General features: G+C 38.2%; 1 protein-coding gene and 1 long non-coding RNA gene across 2 annotated transcripts; both read left to right on the top strand.

Annotated features, from left to right (window-relative positions):
- Positions 1 to 570: 570 nt before the first annotated feature.
- On the top strand, positions 571 to 18,732 carry LOC126259368 (uncharacterized). The gene is made up of 3 exons (XR_007546504.1): positions 571 to 633; positions 18,222 to 18,367; positions 18,449 to 18,732. It is a non-coding gene; the product is annotated as an uncharacterized LOC126259368 (long non-coding RNA).
- On the top strand, positions 603 to 2,379 carry LOC126259367 (arginine-hydroxylase NDUFAF5, mitochondrial). The gene has a single exon (XM_049956107.1). The coding sequence runs from the start codon at positions 693 to 695 to the stop codon at positions 1,857 to 1,859; it is 1,167 nt and encodes a 388-aa protein (XP_049812064.1). The 5' UTR covers positions 603 to 692; the 3' UTR covers positions 1,860 to 2,379.
- Positions 18,733 to 19,218: the final 486 nt, after the last annotated feature.

A 19,218-nucleotide genomic window follows, 5' to 3' on the forward strand; every position in this document is an offset into this window, starting at 1 on the left:
CCCATTTCCGTAGTTTACTTTTCCACATTACTGGTCCACCACAAAACTTCATTAAAACTTCACTTGTTGAACGTCTAGTCAATTTTTCACCTGTGTAATCAGCATCGCTATAACCTTCTATAACAGAACTGTTCGTTTTCCTGAACTGAATTCCATCATTCATTGCACCCTTCAAATAGCGAAGAATTCATTTAATTAATTTTAGCTGTGCTTCAGTAGGCGAATCTTGTGCTCTTGAAGCAACATTTACAGCATAAGCTAGATCTGGACGTGTCCCCAATGTTAAATATGTGACGCTGCCTACAGTTTCTCGCTAAGTGTCGGTATCACTAGCTGGTGGTGAATTACCAGGTATCCATCTAGATCACTAATACAAAGAACAAATACATCAAAGATACTTGCACACATGTAACAGAAACAAATATGAACTTATTATATTATTTACAATACTTTAACACGTACAAAACCATAAATACGTAAGCTGTTTCTGTTTATGCTTGCACTAAGACGTGCTCTTTTCTTTGTATCCGCCATCCGGTGTGGCTATGTATCGACATTGCTCAGGTAACTTATGAACTGAAGTATCTTTGCCGAAATGCCGAAGTTTAGATGTGAGTGGAAGATATGAGAGAGGTGAATGTTGTGTTGATTATTTTTGTGTTTATTAATTAGATGTCTGCCAAATCTACAATATGAGTAGATATAGGTTTCCTGTAAAACGAACTCATGTTTCGTTGTTCTGTACACATCGAACAACAAACAACAGTAGTCGATTGTTTCATTCAGGAGCAGGTTGTACTAGATTATGGTTTCTACCCAAAACGCGTCGGCTCAATTTACAAGCTGTTCGTAACCTTTCATGCTCTTCAGCTGCATTTCAAATAAAGCCTCCAGTGGAATCTGTTGTAGATATTTTCGACCGAGAGGCGAAACTATATCAGCGCCAGAGAGCAGCTCTGGCCGCTGATGTTGAGTTGTACGACTATTTGAAGGAAGAAGTTGGCTACAGACTGGCAGATCGTATATTCGACATCAAGAGAAAATTCAACTGTGCTGTTGATTTGGGTTGTGGCCGTGGATATGTATCGAGGCACGTTCTTGGCGATGCTGTTGAGCGACTAATTTTATGTGACATGTGTCCAACTTGGCTCGACCAAGCAGTTCTTCCAGAAAGTGTGGAAGTTGAACGAAAGATAGTCGATGAAGAGAAATTACCATTTCAGCCAAATTCAGTCGATTTAGTTATTAGCTCATTAAGTCTCCATTGGGTGAATGACTTGCCTGGTACTTTTCACCAAATATTAACATGTCTCAAAAATGATGGTGTACTGATTGCCGCTTTATTTGGAGGTGACACATTGTTTGAACTTCGTTCGTCACTACAGTTAGCTGAACTGGAAAGACATGGGGGACTTTCTCCACATATTTCGCCATTCACAGAAATACGTGACATAGGCAGCTTACTAACAAGAGCTGGATTTACAATGTTGACTATTGACACTGATGAGATAGTTGTAAATTACCCATCTATGTTTGAACTAATGTGGGATTTGAAGGGAATGGGAGAAAATAATGCCGCTCGTAACCGGAAACTTAATTTGCGTCGTGATACTATGGTAGCAGCTGCGGCGATTTACAAGGAACTGTATGGTAAACATAAAGACGATGGAACATCATCAGTTCCAGCGACGTTTCAGATCATTTATATGTTAGGATGGAAGCCAGATGCTTCTCAGCCAAAACCATTGGACAGAGGAACTGGCGAAGTTTCTCTCAGGGACCTTTATAGATTAGATGAGATTATAGCAGAAACCAAAAAAGTTCAAATAGATCCGGAGAAAGATATTGATAGGAAGTAATGCTTTGTTTCATACATGACTGTTCTGATTTTCTGCAGCTGTACAGCTAAGAGAGTACGTGTATCAAACATAGTCACATTTTATTCAGGAGTGTATGGAAATGCGCATTGAAATGGTCAAAGATATGTTTGTTGCCATTGTAACTAGTCTTTATGTAATGAGCAGTATTTCTCTGCCATTTTTTGTTTTTCATTAATTGTGTTAGGCCTATCAAAATCCTGCAGTCAACCTTTTTATATTAAACAAGCAGGGTTGATAGCTTGAAAAAAAAAAAAAAATTGGTGGATGCCTGCATGGTACTGTCATTTTGTATCTTAAAGTGTTATATAAGTACCGTGCATATGATTATATGGTCGAATAATGAATATGTTGTTCTTGACATGTACTACGACATGCAGTGTTAAACACTTTCCAAAGGACAATAATGAATTACTCAGCCTTCGCTACAAAGCTGAAATTGCAATGGTGTAAACACAAGGAAATAAAATAAGTCAAATGGCAAAATGCATTATCATTTAGACAAAGCTTTTTTTCTTGTTGTCATAAGGCTGTATGTGTCAAGATCTTTGGATGACAAATAGCTGTAGCTTTATAAGTAGTGTTTCCTTTGAGTGTACATAACGTAATTATAGCACATGTTATGCCTGCAAAGGATTATTTGAGATAATTTGGAACTACCTTTCAAGAAAAGTATCAGCTTCACACAATAAATATAGAAAGCACGTCATTGTACCTCTATTATAATTCTGTTGTTGGCCTTCAGTCTAATGACTGGTTTGATACAGCTCTCCGTGGTACACATTCCTGTGTAACAGCAGGTGTACAGACAGCCAACCAGTTGCAAATAACCTTTACCAAGGTTTCAGTGATCTTAAACCCGTCGTCCTCAGAAGAACAGCCTGTTTGTACTATTTACAACTGGATGTCCTTTGGAAAGAGTCTTGGATACCTTGGCAGACAGGAATGTCAATATTTTGAACAGGTTGCTCTACAGGCACAGTTACAGAACAGCAAGTGTATTCTGGGGAAGACAGGTTTAAGTCTGTCGAATACATGGTATTTATTGCAACTGGTTGGCTGTTTATACATCCACTGTTTTGTACCCATTGCTGTGTGAGCCTCCTCATTTCTGCATATCTACTGCAACCTAAATCCATTTGAACCCACTTTTTGTATTTAAGCTTTGGTCACCCTCAGCAATTTCCCCCTCCCTCTCTTTTCTTTCTTATTGTATCTCATTATTCTGTTTTCTAGAATGGCCACTTTTTTAACATGGTAGGCATAACCTCTGGATGTGTTACATGTACTTTACTGTAATAAATAAACTACTGTGAAAAACAATATTATGAAAAGGATAATTGCCACTCACCATGTAGCAGGGATGCTGAGTCGCAGATAGCCACAACAAGAAGACTGTCACACAATAGGCTTTTGGCCAATTAGGCCTTCGTCAAAAATAAGACAACAGATACACACTCATGGGAACGCAAAAAAAAAAAAAAAAAAAAAAAAAAAAAAAAAAAAAAAAAAAAAAAAAACCACACACACACACACACAAAAAAAACTATGAAAAGCAGTGCATAATGGGAGAGGCAACTGAGTGGGTGAAGGCAGAGGCTGGAGGGGGGAGGGGAAGGGATAGCAGGGTCAGGGTGGGGGACGGTAAAGTGCTCCTGCGGGAACGTGCACGGATGAGGTGGAGAGAGGGTAGTGCAGTTAGATGCAGTCGGGAAGTTTGACCGAGGATGGGGGGTAATGGAAAAGGAGAGAAGTAATAATACTGGGTGCATTGGTGGAGTAGAGGGCTGTGTAGTGCTGGAATGGGTACAGGGAAGGAGGTAGATGGGTAAGGACAATGACTAACAGAGGTTGAGGCCAGCAGGGTTACGGAAATGTAGGATATATTGCAGGGAGAGTTCCCACCTGTGCAATTCAGAATTTTCATAATATTGTTACATTCCATTTTGGATTTTCCGATCATTGCTGTTCTGAATTGCACAGGTGGGAAATCTCCTTGCAATATATCCTATGTTCCCGTAACCCTCCTGGCCTCAACCTTTGTGAGTCATTGTCCTTACCCATCCATCACCTACACTGTTCCCATTCCAGCACTCTATTCCAGCATCGCACCCAGCCTTTTTACTTTTCTGCTACTCCCTCACCCTCTCTCCCCCACCCTCAGTCTAATTTCCTGACTGCATACCCTTTCTCCACCTCGTCCCTGCAAGCTCCCTCTCCAGCGTCTTCCTTCCTTCACATGACTGCCTCTCCCATCATGCACTGCTGTTCGTAGTCTGGTTTCAGCAGCCAGAGACTGTGGTCATGTGTGTGTGTGTGTGTTTTGTCTATTTTTGACAAAGGCCTTGTTGGCTGAAAGCTTATTGTCTGACAGTCTTTTTGTTGTGCTTATCTGTGACTCAGCATTTCCGACATATGGGGAGTAGCAACTATCCTTTTCATAATACTGTTACATTCCATCCTGGATTTTCTGCTGTAGATAAGGCTGCATATCTGCTGTAATGTAGAAGGATTTTCTGGCTTTCAAGTAAATAATAGGTACATTGGTGTAGGCTTGTGGACATTTCATCTTGCTTATCTCTAGATTCATGGATTGAAAAGTTTTGTTAGCTACATGGCAACTACTAGCGTTTGTTGTAAGGTTGCAGGATAAGTTGTAAAGCACTGTAATATGACTGATTTTCTTTGAAGAATTCTGTTGAATCAGCTAATAGCAGGCAAACAGCAGCTCTATAGTATAACTGAGGAGACATGCAACAGATTTTTTTGGTTCTTTTTTCTTTTCCCAAGTAGGAGCTTTCTTTCTACAGTTATTTGATTACATCTGGCTATAATAAGTGTGGATAGCACTAAGCAGTATAGTGACAGTTTATAATTAATGCAGTATAAAGATTAAGTTTCTGTGTTTTCCTTTTTATTTGTTAATGAATACCTTGACTCATTCCATATACCTGAATGTACTACTTCATATTGGATCTATGGAACACAGTGAATAATGGAATATCAGTGAACATATCTGCAAATTTTTGAGTATTATGTATCTTTTTGATTCAAGATGTTTGCTGTTCTATTTTAGTGTACTCTACTGTCTTTGTTCTTGTACAGTGAAGATGTAAATACGGGTTGCATAGCCCACAGCATGTGATCTAGTGTTTAGCGTCGCTGCCTCTACATCACATACTCCCAGGTTCGATTCATGGCTAAATAGATTTTTTTCATGTGGGGACTGGGTGTTAGTGGTGTCCTAATCATTTCACGTCATCCTTATCACACAGATAAGCGGGTCACTAGAGTGGCATCAAATACAAAGACTTGCATCAGGCAGCGTTACAATCCCAGATGGTTTCTCCTGCCTGATAAAAATAGTTTCCCTTTTTTTTTCATCTGTGAATGTGCTGTATTATGAACTAACAATTCCTTCTTTGGAGAGAGGGGAGGTATAGATTGGGGAAGGTTAAAAAGAAGCCACCTGGAACTACTGGTATCAGACAACTTGAGGAGGGAGTAGACAAAATCTTTGTCTACCTTGTCCTCACCCCCCTTCTCATCCTGCAGTCTGAGTCAGCTGCCCTTTCCTTTTACTTTTACCCAACCTATCCCTCTCTTCTCCCTGAGGATGGAACTATTAGTTCTGGAAACTATGAACTGTATCACTTTTATATGTGCTATTGGTAGTTCTACAAATTTCACTGCCTTAAGATAACTACTGACCATCATTTGTGTCCCATAATTTATTAGTATCCTTGATTGACTTGTCCTTCGGTACAGTGGAAAATATTATTTCATTTGATAGTAATGTGGGGCACCATCACCATATACTGGCAAAAATGTCTGGCGGTGGGGGGGGGGGGGCTGAGAGGGGAATTAGCTATGTGCCAATGAAACATTGCTTCAGATTTAAAAATAATAATGAAACAGGCTGATGTAAGAAAAAGACTTCTTTTGAGAAATGTATGTTAAGATAGAACTAGTTTTTGTTTACTCATATTGTAGGCATTTGCCTCCTGCAATGGTCAACAACTGTTGTAAAGTATCGTCATTGTGAAACACTTGTTAGGCATATTCAGTGCTTCAGAACTTGCCACCAATTTTGACAGTTGCCTATTTTGTTGTTTATTATGAACATGCTGTCATCCAGAACAGTACAACTGTATCCCCTTCTTGACAGTGGGTACCAAAGATCTAAATTTTTTAAATTAATACAGCATTTTTTTGTCTGGGCTGTACTTACATAGATTACATCCTCATCCAAAAGCTTTTTGTGGTACAGAGAGGTGGTCTAAATAAACACCCTAAGCGGAGAAATGCTGTACTCATTTAGCTGTTAACCTTATCTCACATGGGAATACATTGATAAGGCTCTGGATGTCTGTGAAGTAGCAGGAAGCCTTGTCAAGTGTTGTTTTGCACAGCTTGCTTTTATTAATCTGTTCATTCATTGTGTTTTATAGGCACCATCGCGTAAGAGAACCTTGAGTGGCATGGAAGGAGTCATGGTATAGATTAACAAAACAGGCAAGAAAATCACCGAAGCTTAATCTGTATATAGTATTAATCAAAACATTTTAACAGTATTGCTTAATGCTATTCACACTCATATTATCCAAAGTTGAGCAAGTGAATTAGGAAGGAAATGCTACTTTGAAAAAAGCAGGTGCCTCCTCAGCTATCTACATCTGTACTCTGCAAACCACTCTGAGGAGCAAGGCAGAGGGTATGTCCTGCTGTACTAGTTTTTAAGGGTTCTTCCCATTCCATTCAGATATAGAGTGCAGGAAGAATGATTGAGTGAATGCCCAAGTGTGTTCAGTAATTATTCTAATCTTATCTTCACGATCCCTATGTGAGCGTATGTAGGGGTTTGTAGTATATTTCTAGAATCATCATTTAAAGCTGGTTTTTGAAACTTTGTTGATAAACATTCTCGGAATAGTTGATTTCTATCTTGAAGAGTCTTCCAGTTCAATTTCTTCACTGTCTCTCTGACACTCTTCCACAGATCAAACAAACCTGTGACCATACATGCTGCTCTTCTCTGTATACATTCAGTATCCCCTGTTAGTCCTCCTTGGTAAGGGTCCCACATGCTTGAGCAATATTCTAGAACCAGTTGCATGAGTGATTTGCAAGCACTATCCTTTGTAGACAAATTGCACTAGTGCTGTACCAATAAACTGGAATCTAGCTCCTGCTTTACGCACGACTGAGCCTATGTGATCACTCCATTTCGTACCCCTACAAAATGTTACACCCGGGTATTTGTATGAGTTAGCCGATTGCAACAGTGGCTCATTGATGTTACATTAATAGGGTACAACATTTTTTTCATTTCGTGAAGTGCACAATTTTACATATTTGAATATTTAAAGCAAGCTGCCAAACTTTGTACCACTTTGAAATGTTATTGAGATCTGACTGAATACTTATACAGCTTTTTGGAATATTACTTGATTATATATAACAGCATCATTTGCAAAAATATCAGGTTATTATTGACATTGTTTGCAAGGTCATTAATATACAATATGAACAGCAAGGGTCCCAACACACTTCCCTGGGACACATCTGAAGTTACTTCTACATCTGACGATGACTCTCCATCCACAATAACAAGCCTTGGCGCCACCCTACCAAAAAATTCCTCAATCGAGCCACAAATTTCACTTGATACTGCATTGACCGTACCTTTGAGAATAAGCATAAGTTGGGTTTCACATTATCAATGTTTTCAGAATCCATGGTGGTTGGAATTGGGAAGGTCAAATGATTTTCGGAAATCAAGAAATACTGCATCTACCTGACTGCCTTGATCCAGAGCTTTTAGTATGTCATGTAAGAAAAGTGCGAGTTGGGTTTCACATTATCAATGTTTTCAGAATCCGTGGTGGTTGGAATTGAGAAGGTCATTCAGTTCAAGGTACCTCATTATGTTTGAGCTGAAAATATGTTCTAATATTTTACAACAAAATTATGTCGAGGATGAAACTTTCTGGCAGATTAAAACTGTGTGCCAGACCGAGACTCGAACTCGGGGACCTTTGCCTTTCGCGGGCAAGTGCTCTACCATCTCAGCTACCCAAGCACAACTCACGCCCAGTCCTCACAGCTCTACTTCTGCCAGTATCTCGTCTCCTACTTTCCAAACTATGCAGAAGCTCTTCTACAAACCTTGCAGAATTAGCACTTCTGAAAGAAAGGATATTGCAGAGACGTGGCTTAGCCACAGTCTGGGGGATGTTTCCAGAATGAGATTTCTACTCTACAGCGGAGTGTGCGCCGATATGAAACTTCTTGGCCTATTAAAACTGTGTGCCGGACCGAGACTCGAACTCAGGACCTTTGCCTTTTGCGGGCAAGTGCTCTACCATCCGCTACTCAAGCACTTGCCCCGCGAAAGGCAAAAGTCCCAAGTTTGAGTCTCGGTCCAGCACACAGTTGTAATCTGCCAGGAAGTTTCATATCAGCACACACTCTGCTGAAGAGTGAAAATCTCATTCTGATGTTGAGGATATTGGACAGTAGTTTGTGGATCATTTCTACTACCCTTCTTGTAAGATGTGTGTGACCTGTGGTTTCTCCAAGAACTGGACATAGTTTCTTGTGCAAGAGATTTACGATAGATTATAGTTAGAAGAGAGACTAACTCTGCCAGAAATTCAGCATAGAATCTGACAAGACACTGAAGTTTTTTTCAGTTTTTACGATTTCAGCTGTTTCTCGACACCAATGACACTAATACTTATTTTTTTTATATTTTCTGTGGTACAAGAATTAAATCAAGGCAGTTCTCCTGGGTTTTCCTGTGTAAAGGAACATTTGATAATCAAGTTAGCATTTCAGCTGTTGCTTTGCTACCCTCAATTTCTGTTCTGTCTCATTTGCTAGTGTCTGGACACTAACTTTGGTGCCACTAACAGCCTTTACATATTACCAGAATTTCCTTGGGTTTAGTGAAATATCATTTGACAATATTCTGCTACAGTAATCATTGATGGCAACTTGCATTGTTCTCATGCCAGCGAAACACATTTCATTCAGCATCTCTCTATCTATAGCCCTATGCTTTGTTTTGTACATATTGTGCAGTAATCTCTATTTCCTTAGAAGTTTCTGTGCTGTGACTGTATACCATATAGGTTCCCTCCCATTATGAATTCTTATACTGGGTACATATCTACCCAATGCATGTTCAACTATTCTTATAGCCATAGATCCTTTACATGCTCCTGCCCTGTGCTGAAAGTTTCAAGTTCCTCTTTTGAGGTATGACACTACTGATCTTTTCATCTAGTTTACTGAACATGTATATATCTTTCTGCTGTAGTTGTCCTTTGTGTTTTGGTAATCATTGTTGCCGCAACTACATCATGATCACTGATACCTGATTTGTTTTGGAGATCCTCAAAGAGATCAGATCTATCTGTTGCCATTAGATCCAGTATATTTCCATTGTGAGTGGAGTTACTATCTGTTCTAGGTAGTTTCCAGAGAAAATTTTTAGTAACGCTTTGCAGGATGTGTTATCACACCCACAACTAACAAAGCTAATTTTCTCAATCAGTTGTTTGATGATTGAGGTCTCCAGCAGCGATTATAGTATGATTGGAACTTACGTATGGGACTGAGGTTTTCTCTGAAGCCTTTGATTATGTCAGGAAATAAATCTGGTGGGCGATAGAAGGATCCAATTATCATTTATGCCCACCCTTGATACGAAGTCTTGTACAAACAATCTCACGTGCAGCTTCACTTTCTGTCTCAGTGGATTTGAGCTTCTTGTCCACTACAGCAGATACACCACCTCAATTTCCCATTTGCCTATTCTTTTGATGTACATTTAAATATTCTCCAAAAATCTCACTGCTATAAACTTCAGGTTTGAACCAGCTCTCTGTACTTATTGTGAGTTTCACTGCTTTTCATGAGCAATTCAAACTGGGCACTTTGTTACGAATGTTTTGGCAATTTACCATTAGGATTTTAGCACTCTGACCTTTGGGAGGCATTTCTTTTGGTCTTACACTGATACTTTTGGGTTTCCTTCAGCTGTCATTATTTGGATTGGATGGAGACTTGTGTTATCTAAAAAAATCCATGTGTGCACCCCACACACAATCAGCTCCTTGAGTAGCAGCCTCTGATATATAGTGCACACCTGACCTATTAGGGAGACCCACCCTACCATTCTCAAATTTGTGGCACAAGTTCAGGAATTCAAAGCCTAGCTTGTCACAGAACTTTCAAAGTCCCTAGTTCAGATCTTCTACTCGACTTGGAACCAAGGGGCTACGATCAGTTCTGGGAACAATGTTGCAAATTGTGAGCTTCGTTGAAATTGGATGTGCAAAGCTGGTTTTCTCAACTTTCTCTGCCAGTCACTGGAATGATCCAAGTATGACGTTGCACCATAATCAGCAGTTGGTTGCACCTTGTTCCCTCAGTGGTTACTGGAAAAGCCTCTTCAATATATTGAATGAGGCCCCCACGCATACACTGAGTGCACCTGGTGTCCTTTCCTTTCCCTTGCTGCCGTTTCCCTAAGAGGTACCATTATTCCCCATACATTTGAGCTGCCAATGATTAATAAATCCCCTACCCTTTCGTATTTAGCTCCTCTTGACAGCGGGGAAAAAACATAGGAAAAAAAAAAAAGAACAGTTTTCTCCAAATCAGATGAAGTGAGTCCCACTGTCTCAGTTTCAATGTCACTGAAAGACAGCACTTCAAACTTGTTGGTAAGGGGGACAGTACAACTCCCTTAGTCCTTGATGGTCCCCGTCCACCCTGTACAGGACACCTAGATCTACCATTGACATGCCACTCGCTGTCAAGTGGATGAGTAATGACAGATCCTGTACTTTCTGCAGAGGAGAAAGGATTCACAGGAGAGGATAGCACTTGTACCTCTGGTACATATTACAGGTACATGACTCTCGGGAGCTCTTCCAACACACCTATTCACAGCAGCTGCCAATTGCTTGGCAGTGGTTAGGGTGATTTCCAGCTGCTTACAAATGTCAACCAACTCATCCTGTGTTTGAGAATAGCATTCACAATGGGGCTGCATTTTGGCTGGTGCAGTCTATTATATGGCAGTGAACATATAAGTTAAGGCCACTGATTATCTGTTAATCTATTGAGCTAAAAACTTGCTAATTCCCTATAAGAACTGAAACAAATAAACAAAAAATGAGATTTCTATTAAGGCTACACAAAAACTTAAAAAAAAATACTAATTTCCTAAATGTTTTGAGGTTAATTACAGTTGTTAACAAACTCGAAAACAGAGTTAATTTATGAGAAATGCAAATAATATATAGGGCTCCTACTCTTTAATGGAAAACTAGATGTAACACAATATGTTAGAATATCTGCTACAGTAACTAATTCACAAATGCTGATTTACTATAAATTATTTGTAGATCATGCAAAGGACAGTGGTAACTTCTGAAAATTCTCAAACGCACACAGTCTGGCTAAATCTGATTTACATTATTAGCAGCAAAAACCATTAAGGAGTAAATGTATTGAAAAGTAAGTGTAAGACTCACAAATGTTGATTTGCTATGTTCGCCCATTCTGACGTTAGTTTCGTGCCTCGGACGGTCCTTTAATGAGACCCTCTGCATTGTGTTATGAAGGTAAGACTCCATTTATGCTGGAGGGATGTCATTAATGCAATAACATTTTAATTTGCCAGTTATGAAGCACTGCCTCTCCAGTGGTCGTAGCATTGACTATAATGGCACCAAGTTAATAAAATGTGCCTAAACATTCTGGAGTTATGTTTTTTTTTTTTTTTTTTTTTTTTTTTTTTTTTTTTTTTTTTTTTTTTAAAGAAGAATCTGTGAGATTTGTCTACCAGATCTGATGAGTAAAGAGTATGGTAATGCTCGAGATCCAGCCTCGAACATGCTCAAAGCACAGCAACAGTTTGTAGGAAGATCCATTCATGACATGCCAACTGAAGAGTATGACCAGACTCCTGTGGTGTCAGAACTGAGACTGAGGACAGTGACTTGTGCTTTGGCCATGCACTTCTTCCACTTCACCAGCAGATCAGCCCATTGGTACTGCAAAACTGAGATTTACAGTGGGAGGAGGGTGTATATAAGACAGCACACAGTATGTTAAAATATTGTACCTTTCGAAAGACACAACCCAAATGAGTACTGAAGTCAAAAAAAACTAGTAACTGCACAAATTACTGACATTGTCATAAAACCAAATATTATCAAAACACACTTTGATGAGCAATGATGATGCACCATTTTTTCACACTGTAATACGTATTTTGTCGTCGGTATGGATATGCTAATTTTGCTACATCCATAAATGCCCTAAAATTAAATTTCTGTCGCTATGAAATTGAAAATGTTAGCACCTAAACTATTAATGTAACTGATATGAACAGCAATTCAGTGATCGGATATCCCTTTACACAATCATCATTTCAATCAAATGTAACGCAAATGAATTTGTTGGTAGGTACCTTATGTGAACAGCTAAATGGGTAAAACCAATACCTTGTAATAATAAAATATTTTTATTTTCAAAATGGAGATGAGAAAAATTCGTAGATCCTTCACACTAACAATAAATATTGTTTATTGGTTAAATGAATTTAAATGTATTTTACAAATGCTGCAGATATGGCATATTCATTTGAAGAAATATTCCATAAAATTCATGGAAATATGACAGAAGATTGTCTCAATAACATTTTTGAGGCTGTTACTTTCTTATTTCAAAATCTTGTTTGGAAAAGTTAAACTATAGTCCAAAGACGTTTTGGTTTCATTATTTGAATGTGGTTGGAACATGGATCCACTGCTATCATCTAGATAAAAGAAACCAAAACAAAGGGATCAGCAATTGCTTCGATGTCTTCCTTTAGTACAACCAGGTGGAGATTCCTAAATACTTGAACAGTACTCAACAATGGTTCACACTAGTGTTCTATACACCTCTTTTATAGATGAGCCACAGTTTCATAAAATTCTCCCAATAAACCGAATCCAGTCATTCATGTTTGCTATTACTGATATTATGAGCTGGTTCCATTTCATATCACTTTGAAACGTTACACCTAGATATTTAATCAGTTTGACTGTGTCAAGCAGGGCACCACTAACACTGTATTCGAATGTGACAGGATTGTTTTTCATATTCATTTATGTTAACTCACATTGTTCTGCCTCTAGCACAAGCCTCTGTTCACCACACCAAACAGAAATTATATCGGAGTCATCCTACTTCCTACATGTACTCAGCAATTACACTTTCCAGTACACTACAGCACCATCAGCAAACAGTTGCAGTTTCCTGCTCACCATATCCACCAAATCATGTATGTCAAACAATGGAAAATCCAGGGTGGAATGTAACAATATTAGGGAAGGAATGTTGCTACTCACTGTATAGCGGAGATGCTGAGTCGTGATAAGCACAACAGATTCACACAATTCTAGCTTTCGGCCATTAAGGCCTATATCAGCAATAGACACACAAATGCACACACACACTCACGCAAACACAACTTGCACACATGTCTGCTGTCTCAGACAACTGAAACCACACTGTGAGCAGCAGCACCAGTGCATGATGGGAGTGGTGACTGGGTGGTGGTAAGGAGGAGGCTGGGGCAGGGAGGGGGAGGGATAGTATGGTGGGGGCGGCGGACAGTGAAGTGCTGCAGGTTAGACGTCCTCAGACCTGCTACCCATAGTAATCCCCCCCCTCCCCACATTCTCTCCTGCCCTCCATCTAAACTGTAGCACTTCACTGTCTGCCACCCCCTCCATACTATCCCTCCCCCTCCCCCTCCCTGCCCAGGCTCCTACTCACCCTCACCCAGTCACCACTCCCATCATGCACTAGTGCTGCTGCTCACAGTGTCGTTTCAGTTGTCTGAGACGGCAGACATGTGTGCAAGTTGTGTTTGCGCGTGCACGTGTGTGTGTGTGTGTGTGTGTGTGGGTGTGTGTGTGTGTGTGTCTATTGCTGACAAAAGCCTTAATGGCCAAACGCTATAATTGTGTGAATCATATATGTATATAGAGAACTGCAGTGGTACTATCACACTTTGCTGGGGCACTCCTGACCATACCCTCCTCATTGATAACACTTACCATTCAGGACATTGTACTGGATTCTATAACTTCAGACATCTTTGAAATACTCACACATCTGGGATCGTATTCTGTGTTCTCGGACCTTCATTAACAGTCTGCGGTGGGGCACTGTGTCATATGCTTTCCGGAGAGCTAGGAATATGGAATATGCACATTGCCTTTCATCCATGGTTTGCAGGATATCATGAGAGAAAAGGTCAGTTAGAGTTTCACACAGGTGATGCTTTCTAAATCCATGCTTTTATGTTTCAAGGAAATTTATTACATTTGAGCTTGGAATAGCATAATAGTTATTAAAGCCGGAAAACCAGCAATTGATGCTCCTAATCCTCAGTGCTTACCATTGTTAAGTGTCCATTTGAAACTTTAAAACGTATAATACTTCAAGTTTTAAAAGTAATAAAAAACAAACAAGCAGGTTTCCAAAGTGATGCTGTTGTGGACCTGTAATGGCAGTGATACCTTACACTGAGTCAGAATTGCAGGGGACACAAAACATCAGCAGCTTTTTGTGAACCTGTCTGCTACACATGATAAAATGTGGTGGAACGGATGTGTGTACGAAAACTGACCGCACTCATGAAGAACACGCAGACAAATTGCTGTTTCAAAGTCAGCATAATAGAAGCAAATCATTCACAGTAAATAACAGGTTAACTCAATCTTCTTTATTGGCTCAACTGTTTTTCAGATTCTATACCACTGATCTACCTTACACCACTAGCATCAAATTCCTGTATGTAAATGACGTAGCATTAGCAGCTCAAGCTACCACACCAGATGAAACAGAGGAAGTCCTGTCCATCAACCTAGAAACCTTGAATTTATACTACAAGTAGTAGCTGTCCAAATCTATGAACTTAATATAGCAAGGTATGAAGCTTAATTCTGCCATTAAGAAGATAATGTACTAGATATGGAATTCTGCCCCTATCAATAATCGTATACCCTTTCAGATTACCAAGAGGGATTTAATTTGGAGAGTAAAGTGTGAACTAGAATAAACCAAATTTATTCTTTATTTATGTCCATGGACAATTCTGTACAATGGTATTGGACACATCAAGTTCACATGAAGTTTGAAAAGTAACACAATTACAAATTTCAAAATTACACAACTACATGCTTATACCAGTAAAATGTATCATTTCTTCAAAAATAGTATCTAAAATACAAGCATTTTAAAAGAATACTGATATACATTCATAATTATCAAAGATTAAAGTCACTTTATGCTTTCTGAAAAATTGCACATGTTAGTACAGTAACATATGAAACATTACCTTAATTTCAAACAATGGAAACTCCATTTCCCTCTCTCCCTTTTTCCAACGAAGGCTGTATCCGAAAGCTTATGTATAAGTGTATTTTAGTTCTGCCTGTTTGCCACTTAATGTGTTATCTGTACGGTAAATAACAATCTATCTTTTCCTACGTTGTTGACATTACATTAGTTCTTAATTTTGAGGTGTTCTTTAATACTGTATGGATAAGTTTTAATAAAGTGATATTTTAGTTTATTGTTGAAAACGGACATGTTTTCTATTATCTTCAGATAGTTCGGCAAACTGTTGTATAGAAGGCATCCTGCTTTTACTGGCTTCTTTGTCAGTTAATATGAGCCCATTTCCTTTAGTATGATAATCATTTTTATTTCTTCTGTTATTGTTATCTGTTAAACGATACAGTGTGGTTACTTTTTACATAAACAATTGTTTCTTTTATGTATATTGATGATAGTAGTAATAAGATAAATCAGGCTTGGTGCATGATGGAGTCTGGATGTTCCCCTTCTGTGGCTGTGGAACTCTAGAAATAGATCATGGTACACCTAGTAAAAGCATATTTAGTGTGAAAATAAAATGGAACACTCTAAAACTTTATAGATGCCACCCTATTGACATTCAGCTTAAATTGTTGCACCCTCTTGATCTGGACCCGAGACCAATGGCTCCAAACAGTACATGATAATGTTATAGCTTACATGTAATTCGTGTTGCACCAAATAAAGAAAGTGACTAAGATTACTGCTCAGTGATAACTCTTGCACCAAAATAATACAATTGTTCATATAATAGCTAGTGTAATGACAAAAGTGAATTAGATGGACATATTTTGCTTCCCATGCAGTTCCCAGGTTTTTGGTTCCAGACACCAAAAAATGACTTGCAAAGGAGAATTATTTTCTAATAAAGAAGTCATTTACATTGGTAAAGAATATTATGTTGGGTCATAAACAGAGTTTGTTGCTGAGTTAATTAAAGGAAAAAATAATAGAATCTTGCTTTATCAGGTTCATTTAAGTTAGTGGAGATACTATAAAAATAGATATTTCTTTGCATAAAATTATATCATTTTTTTAACCAAGTCTGTAAATAAAGCAGTGGAAGGCAATGGTTAACCACCACTGGAGTCACTTCCATAGACACTCATGCGGTGGACCCTTCTGATGAGGCTTCTCCCGTGACAAGAACTGCTGTAAGGCAGAACACAAAAAAAGAAAAAAAGTAAATTAAGCTTTATAAAGTTATTAAACTTGATTAAGAATGTCTGCCACTTTAACAGTTTGTACACTGAAAAGAAATGAAGCACTTTCCAAATCAATTGAATTGCACTTGTTTCAGTTCTGATTGTCTTTAAAAATACCTCTCATCATACATACCACTTACTCTTCAGTTCTGATGATGCTAGTTCATGTAATCTGTTGTCACTCACGGGAGATGGAATACAAGCAAAAAGAACATGGGCATTTTAGGTGGTCACGTGTATGGTGTAGCACAGATGTCATCGTATGGGGACCAACTTGCAGGAAGACAATTCTAACTCTGTTTAAACAAATTCATAAAATTTGTGGGTAAGTTTCAAGATACACCTGACCCACGCAACCTCCATCTTTATTACTAATGACCATTTATGTCTGCTCAGGAGTCCCTCATATCATCACTGAAGGAGGTCAGTATTGTGCTGCCCAACATATGCGATAAAATTTTTCAGGTAACAGGAATCAGTGTTGTCTTTGCCCCATTTTGGGATTTACATCTATATTTGGAAAGTGATACTGCCTTAAACAAAAAGTTGTTGCATCTGCCATCTGCCGTAGTTTTTGTTACTATTTTCTCCCCTCTCTTTGTAAAAGTTTCAAAATTATGTTTTAGAAGGTGAAGGTAAAATTTAGCTATTGATACGTAGTGTTGTCTGGGTTTTACATTTATGCGTGCATTTAAAATGAGTGAGTCAAATGTATGAAGGAATAGATTCTAAGAAGTTCGGTATATGTGATATGTCCATCACCTCCATTGAGTAAGTGTAGTCAGACATGTTGCTATTTTTGGATCTTCTACCAGGTTTTGTAGTCAGTTTTACAACACTATGTAACTCACTCGCGCAGTAGATTGTCGGCATCCAGATTTCTCTCTCATCGCAGCATTTGGCAGTCAACAAAATATTACACAACACGTACCAAATCCACTATAGGTGACATATTCATCTTGAGAGATTGAGGAATTGTATTGAAATTTAAGATAATTCTCGTTTGTTGTTCTGTCATTCTTTTTAAAAATTTATATTCCGTAATGACACCTTGTGCAATTCTAGGTCTTCTACATAATTCGACATCTGTAAGTTTACAATCTTTATGTCTTTCACTATTTGTACATTCATTATTGTTGGCCTATACTTTTAATATTTTGATGAAAAAAATTTTATACTATTTTTATTTCTATACTTTTAGAGTAAGACATTATAATTTTATAATTTGAAAGTTTCACACTTCGAATATCTGAAGATGCTAATTCAGTTTTGCTACTTTATTTCCACTTTTGTAATCTCCTATTGTATTGCCTCTTACAGTGCTACATCCCCTTTCTTGTATTTTAACATAAGGCTTTCTACATAATTGACATATTGTAATTTTTGTATTGCTTCTTACAGTGCTACATACCCTTTCTTGTATTTTAACATAAGGCTTTCTACATAACTGACATTTTGTAATTTTACTATAAGACCCTCTCTTGTTTAAACCCATAGCACCCTTGCCACCACTCTCTCTGACCCCTCCCTTGCCTTCTTTGCCTGCTCTCAATCCCCCTTGCTCCATTCTATTTTTTTTTTGCGTTGTTTATATTTTATATACCCATTGTTCTACACTATTAGCATTTTAATAAGAATTTTTCCAAAATCACACATCTCTGCTTCTTTTTCCTTCCCTCAGTCAGCCTCACTCCCATTTCTTCTGCTCACTTGCCAAACCACACCAACAACATATACCTATTTGAAATGCTGACTGCAGTTGCAAAACACAGTACTCTGATATGTGGTTCTGAGTAGACAAGCTGGGTTGCTGACACAACTACTTAGGTAATTCTACATTTATCTACAGTTCTTTTCTACTTATTATAAAATATTAGATGGTTCATGTTTTGTTTTACTTTGTTTTAGATCTGAAGGTGATCCTGAGTGATTGAAACATAATCTAATTAACAATGGGCAAATGAGACAGAAAATAAATGAGAATTATATTACATGCCAAATGATTCCTTTCTTTAGTGTCAGTTTTTCACAACAGTACGCCCTTTCTGAAAATACCATTTTAACTGTGTAATTGCTAGGGCAATATAGTTTCTCAGTATTTACTCTTTGCTGTATCTGGTTGTTCTGCCAGTTTCAAGAAGTGAAATGCAGTTTACTGAGAGTCAAATAAAATCTGTCTTTCAAACTCACTTGTCAGAAAATGCACGTTAGAAGAAAACCTTTTGACTACTTGCAATTTAGTCACAACTTCATATGAGGCATTAAGAGATTTAATGAGATGAAGCAAAATGCATTGCAGATCATTTTTCAAGCACAATTTTACACAGCTGTCTTTTAGAACAAATTTCACAATTAACAATGTTATAAATACTTGAAAATGCTGCACATTCGACCACCTTTTGAGAAAAGATAAAATTTATTTCCTGTATTAATCTGAGCACTTCTCTGTTTGGAAGATCACATTACTTGCCACTTCCATGAAAGTCTGATGATAATTCAAAAATAAAAGATTTTCATACTTTGATGGGAAATACCAGTACAAATGGATGGCAAAGATGATGCAGTCCTTCTTTCAGGGCAAGAAACATTATCTAGCAGTTTAAGATCAGAGATATTCTTGATTGCATTTAATTTTAATGTGTCTAATAACTGCTGTTTAAACAATGTCGTCACTTTAG

Source organism: Schistocerca nitens, chromosome 5 (assembly GCF_023898315.1).
Source record: "Schistocerca nitens isolate TAMUIC-IGC-003100 chromosome 5, iqSchNite1.1, whole genome shotgun sequence".
In the NCBI taxonomy this organism is placed as follows: domain Eukaryota; kingdom Metazoa; phylum Arthropoda; class Insecta; order Orthoptera; family Acrididae; genus Schistocerca; species Schistocerca nitens.

Coding starts and splice junctions, on each gene's coding strand:
- LOC126259367 (XM_049956107.1), top strand. CDS start 693: ATGAGTAGATATAGGTTTCCTGTAAAACGAACTCATGTTTCGTTGTTC.